Raw genomic sequence first — 6,190 nt, forward strand, 5'->3', positions numbered from 1 at the left:
CTGGGGGGGATATATTACATGTGTGGTGGTGGTGGTGGTGGTCTTGGGGGATATATTACATGTATGGGGGGTGGGGTGGTGGTGGTGTTGGTGGTCTGGGGGAATTTATCACATGTATGATGGTGGTGGTGTTGGTGTTGTTGGTGGTGGTGGTCTGGGGGAATATATCAAATGTATGATGGTGGTGGTGGTGGTCTGGGGGAATATATCAAAAGTATGATGGTGGTGGTGGTCTGGGGGAATATGTCACATGTATGATGGTGGTAGTGTTGGTGTTGTTGTTGGTGGTGGTCTGGGGGAAAATATTACATGTATGATGGTGGTGGTGGTGGTGTTAGGTTGTCTGGAGGGTCTGGGGGAATATTACATTACATGTGTGGTGGTGTTGGTGGTGGTGGTGTTCGTGGTGGTCATTTGTTGGTTGTGCTGCTGTTGCTGATGAATGTGTTTTGTTGTTGTTTTTGGTGGTGGTGGTTGTTGGCAGGGGCTCTGGTGTGGTTTCATTTGCTCCTTCTTTCCTATCAAACATCTACATGTTATCATCTTTATCTCTCCTCCTTCTTTTTTTGTGTTTGTTACTCTCTTGTAACACCTCTAATCTTCGGCACTTATCTGACCTTATTGTGTTGCAAGTGCCGTAAAACTCTTACGAAATAAAGGTGATGATGCTGGTGGTTGTGGTGTTTTGTTGTTGTTAGTAATTTTGGCGTAGAATTGTTTTGTTGTTGTTGGTGGTGGTGGTGGTGGTGATGTTGTCTTGTTATTGTTGTTGTTGAGGTGTTTTGTTATTGTTGTTTTTTCTGCTGCTGATGGCGAGAGAGTAAGAGAGAGAGAGAAAGAGAGAGAGAGAGAGAGAGAGAGAGAGAGAGAGAGAGAGAGAAAGAAAAAGAGAGAGAAAGAGGGAGATGCATTAAAAGACACCTTTCAGCACATTCATGTAGAAAAAGGTATACATAATGACAGAGGGACGGCAAAAGAAAGAGAGAGAAAAATAAAATAACAAGACCATTAAATAGTCAAAGAGGAGGCCACCCCCCACACTCTCTCTATCCCCTTAACCCCCCCTCCCCCCCCCACACACACACTCTCCCATCCCCTTACCCCCCACCCCCTTGGGGTTAATTACTGTACCTCCACATAGTCTTGTATCCTCTGCACAGAGGCAAACCGAGACATGGTCTCCATAGACAACCTCAGAGTGTATTGAACCAAACTGGTTATCTGTGGAGAAAAGCATGACCAGTTGATACATGTCCGTCTAATGAAGAATTGTGTCTTCTCTTGGAACTTTACCGATGCTTTTGACTTTCGTTACACACAGATACCGTTTACCTGAAAAAGGAAAGATCCTTTACTAAATCTTATTCGCAAATTACAAACGGATAAAAATGAAAAAACAATAACATTACATAACAGCATCAATAAAAAAAAGATAGTGGGTGATTGGCAGGTGCTCTCGCGTGGAAGAAGAAGAAGAACAACAACAACAACAACCAAAACCACACCAAAGCACCACAAGCATTAATATCCATCCACCCCTTCCCTCCCCACCCCTCTCTTCAACCTCAATTCGTCCCCTTTCCTCACTCAAATCCCCCACTCCCCACCCACACACACACATGTTTTAACACACACACACATGTTTTAACACACACACACATGTTTTAACACACACACACACATGTTTTAACCCACACACACACACACACATGTTTTAACACACACACATGTTTTAACACACACACACACACACACACACACACACACACACATGTTTTAACACACACATACACATGTTTTAACACACACACACACACACACACACACAGACACACAAAAGATTAATTTTCAAAAAAGAAAGAGTAAGTCACCTGTATAGCAAAGGAGAGCGCCAGCCCCGCCTGTGAGCTGTTCTCCGGACTGAGAGTAAATATGACCAGGAAGCCCGTTGCCCCGGTAACGATGACCGTCATGCTGTCCAGGAACACGGCGAGCCAGCGGTTAGCGGCGTAAAAGAGGAAGAAGGGAACACTGTTGCGGTTGAGTAACTCACAGAACCTGAAAAGATAACAGAGAGAGGGTGGAAGTGATTGTTGTATACCTCAAAAGACGCTATTTTAGCGGGTTGTTTTTTCCTTGTCTGTCAGAGCCAGTCCTTGTATTAAAATTCTTCTTCTTCTTCTTCTTCTTCTTCTTCTTCTTCTTCTTCTTCTTCTTCTTCTTCTTCTTCTTCTTCTTCTTCTTCTTCTTCCTTCTTCTTCTTCTTTTTCTTCTTCTTCTTCTTCACTCAGCACCTCCCGCCCAGTAACAAAAAAACAACAACCAAAAACCAAAATCCTAAAACAAATCCACACCCAAACAACCTCTTGTGTCCTCCAGTTCCTGCTTTCTGCACCTACCTGAGATAAAAGCGCTCGCCCTGGTTGAAGGACGAGATGGTGGCGATCCCCTCCACGGACGCCGCCATGTGGCTGAGGCACGGAGACCTGGTCACGTTGTCCATGAACTTGAGCCGTTGCAGGACGGGCGCGAACATCCAGGCCAGGAGGCAGAAGACGATGGCGAGAGGGAGGATGGCCAGCAGGTCCCAGGGGAACACCACGGAGATGAGGAGGAGGGCGGAGAGGACAAGGAAGATGTTCTGGAGGAACAGCTCGCAGTTGGCGGGGAGTCGGACGTCGACTGGGGGAACAACGTTGCGAGTTTTGATAGATGGAAGTTTTACAGCATTTCTAGCACACATGGGTCATTTAATTGTTTGTTTTAGTAGAGGTTTTACGGCGCTCGCAACGGTATAAGGTCATATGAGCGCCAGAAGATTAGGGGTGTTACAAGAGAAGCGTGTGTGCGTACGTAATTATACGCAAAAGAATAAGATCATGCCCATAGTGGAAAGATAGAATAAGGTCATCAAGTAAAACAAGGGTCCATCATAAGACATCATTTTCTGTCATTGTACGCTAAAATACAAAAATGGAAAAGACACGATGAATGAATGACAGCGGAACCCGTACAAGAAGATCCCCCACAGTCGATGGGAGAAGTGATCACCTTAGAAAGGTTGTCTTCTTAGACAATATCAATATAATAAATTGTAAAATGCAAGGGTGGTTGGTGGGAGAGAAGTGGGAAATGTTCGCTTACTCAGGTGATTGTATTAGCAGGTGGTCGTTTGAGGAGGTTCGACCTTATGTAAAAAGTAAAAAGCATTAAAAAAACTCACTCTCGTCCATGTCGGCAGCGAACCGATTAAGAATGATGCCAATAGGCGTAGTGTCGAAGAACTTCATTGGACTTCTCAAGGTCATCTCGGTTAAGCTGCGGTGCAGACTGCTAGAAGCCTTCAGTAAAATCTGAGGAAGGCAGAAAAAGTATGACTTTCGAGAAAGAACATTAAGAAAAATAACAGGCACCTCCTGTCTGCTGTCATCTGATGTATCTCTCGGCCTCGACTGCTCTTGTCAGGTAGGGTTGAAGCAGTCAGCTTCCTCAATTATATTCGAAATCAATGGCGAGGAAAACATCTACAAATCGAACATCTATAATATATACTACAAAATAGATGATTCCATCAACAAAAATCGCATACAAACTTCAGGAGACAAAACAAATTTAAAAAAAAAATCTCACAGTGAAACTACATTTCCCAGTCTTTTACATGTCCTGGTCTTTCACATTTCCCAGTCTTTTATATTTCCTGGTCTTTTGTGTTTCCCAGTCTTACATTTCCTGGTCTTTAGCATTTCCCAGTCTTACATTTCGTAGTCTTTCACATTTCCCAGTCTTACATATTTCCTGACCTTTTACATTTTTGGGATCTTACCTTGACAAAAACAAGCGAGCGTAGCACAAGGATGACGAGCGTTGCCAGCAGAAACATTCCGTAGACCAGGGCGTACATGTTCACGTGGGGGTTTTCGAAGGCGCTGTCTGACCCCACATCGCTGTGGCTGCTGCTGCTGTTGTTGTTGTTGTTGTTGCTGATGATGATGTTGCTGGGTGTGGCGATGATGATGTTGTTGGTGGTGCTGTTGCTGTTGATGACGGTGCTGTTGATGTCGTAGCTGATGTTACTTGGAGAACTTACATTCTGGGGAAGTAAAGAAGGGCGGAAATTTTAATATCCCCCAGTTGTAAAAAGACCAAATTAGACCAAGATCGAAAGCAAAAGAATACAGATAGACAAGAGAAGCCATTAGTAAGGTCTGGTCTTATGAGAGTCACCATGGAAGAGTGTCAACCTATCAGGTTAATGTAGCTGTAAGTGATAAAACTGGATATGGCTAACGATGTTTAATAGATTATTGCCTCAGATTCGAACCTTAAGTCTTCCACATACATATTTAGTATAAAGAAAACTACAACCATAAAACCATTGCATCAAAGCAACGCTGTTCATGGTTTATCGGTTTGACCCTTTACCGTTGAGGTAGAGGTTGTGGGTTCGATTCCTGATCGGGAAAGCTTTCTACAGAGTGTCTGTGTCTGTGTGCTGAGACGTTGTATCCCACTCAGCCCAGGTTGGCACTGACAGTCAAGGTGGTAGCCATTCTCCTCATATACAGTATAGGCCGACACGGAGGTTGAAAACAATTACAGAAATAAATATCTCAAAGCAGTAGGCATAGATGCAAATTTATAATACATGTGAACTTGAAATTGTCTGAGATGACCACCCATTGTCGATGAGAAAAATGTCCGTCTTAGACAGGTGACCGTGTCACACAATATAACTTAACGTATTTCCCAAATATCCCCACGGGGAGCAAAAAAGTGATATTTATTTATTGACTTGGAATCTATTTAGGTAAGATTTAACTTTCGTGGACCCAACACCGAACGAAGCCGGAACTACTTTTGAGCCTCGCTTTGCAATGCCATATAATCTTCCGCTCTTATGTTATTAATGTTCACTTATATGTGTTTTTTGTATTATTTTTGTAGCCGGGGGATTATGGCTTATGCGCATTATTACATGTAAACATAGCGGGGCCACCAAAGTAGAATCCGGCCATCTACTTATTTACTTATAATTCGGTGGTCGCTTTTAAAGACAAAGGGGCTATCCCGATAAATGCTGTCTTGAAAAAATCGAAGTTAAAGTTTTTGGATTCTTATTCAGTCTCATTAAAAGACAAGGAGAGTTTTCTCGATAACCAAACACATATTATACACACCCCAGAAACCAAACTTCTCCTATAGGTAAGGCAATGCCCACTTTTGGTGTAGGTCAAGATTTCTGGGAACCCCCGAAATCTGGGTTAGCCCGCTTGTCCTTAAAAGCGACCATTGATCAAGTACCCACCGTGTGTCCAGCTCCCTGGTTGAGCCAGTAGGCCAAATAGCCAGTGGTCAGCGACTGGATGGCAATGCTGACAATGAAGCTGGCCAGCAGGAACACAAACACGACCACGCCACCCATGGCCCGGATGTAGGAGGCGTAGCTTCGCATGCGCACTTGGCAGTCTGGCTGGTCACGGGCACTGACCAGGTCTTCGATGTCCACTAGTAGTGATGACGAGGTGTGAGCAGCAGGGGAGAATAAACGGTCAGATGAAGTTACACCCTTCCACAGGTAGGAGTTATAATAAATCTCTTGAGATTTATTGAAACGTAACAATTTCCTACCATGTTGACAAATTGTCCATGTAATCTACATCTGACAATAGGGAAACAAGTAAAACTACACTAGAAAAAAAAGGAAGAACTCATGAGATTTTCTAGTGAGTTGTTATAGCTGTAAGTCTACGGGGCTGATAAATAGCACCAGACTAAAGGCAAGGTTGCTGGATACCTACTATTTGTTTTGGTTTGGGTTTTTTCCCGTAAAGTTTTCACAACGTGGAGTTTGTTTACCGGAAAACCACTAAAGCTTTGGGGATAGGGGAGCGGAAGTAACCCGTGGGTAGGGAGTATTTACTACAAGGGCACAATATCGATTTGTGTTTCGTTTGGAAAAGCTTCACTCGACTTTACTCTGATAGCTTTTCAAAAGCGTATTCGTTGAATGATGTAGTATATATTTCACTTCAAAGATGGCCCTTATGTATATCGGCCCTCAGCATTTCAGGAAATAATCTTTAAAATGGAAATTGTTTCATTGCTTGGGTTTGTAGTCGTGCTGTTCTCGTCGAGCGCTTTTTTAAAAAGCGTATGGCAGATCAGCTAAGCTCAAATAAATCTCCAAATT

The 6,190-nt window shown here is 43.4% G+C and overlaps 1 protein-coding gene across 1 annotated transcript in view; it reads right to left on the minus strand.

Annotated features, from left to right (window-relative positions):
• LOC101860598 (multidrug resistance-associated protein 5) overlaps positions 1 to 6,190 on the minus strand; it is a gene marked incomplete in the record, with an annotated part of 52,588 nt that overhangs the window by 5,479 nt on the left and 40,919 nt on the right. The window contains 6 exon segments of the mRNA XM_035971998.1: positions 1,132 to 1,221; positions 1,872 to 2,058; positions 2,400 to 2,682; positions 3,224 to 3,353; positions 3,824 to 4,090; positions 5,306 to 5,505. Coding sequence (XP_035827891.1) covers positions 1,132 to 1,221; positions 1,872 to 2,058; positions 2,400 to 2,682; positions 3,224 to 3,353; positions 3,824 to 4,090; positions 5,306 to 5,505 — 1,157 coding nt within the window.

This window comes from Aplysia californica, unplaced genomic scaffold (assembly GCF_000002075.1).
Source record: "Aplysia californica isolate F4 #8 unplaced genomic scaffold, AplCal3.0 scaffold00554, whole genome shotgun sequence".
NCBI lineage: Eukaryota > Metazoa > Mollusca > Gastropoda > Aplysiida > Aplysiidae > Aplysia > Aplysia californica.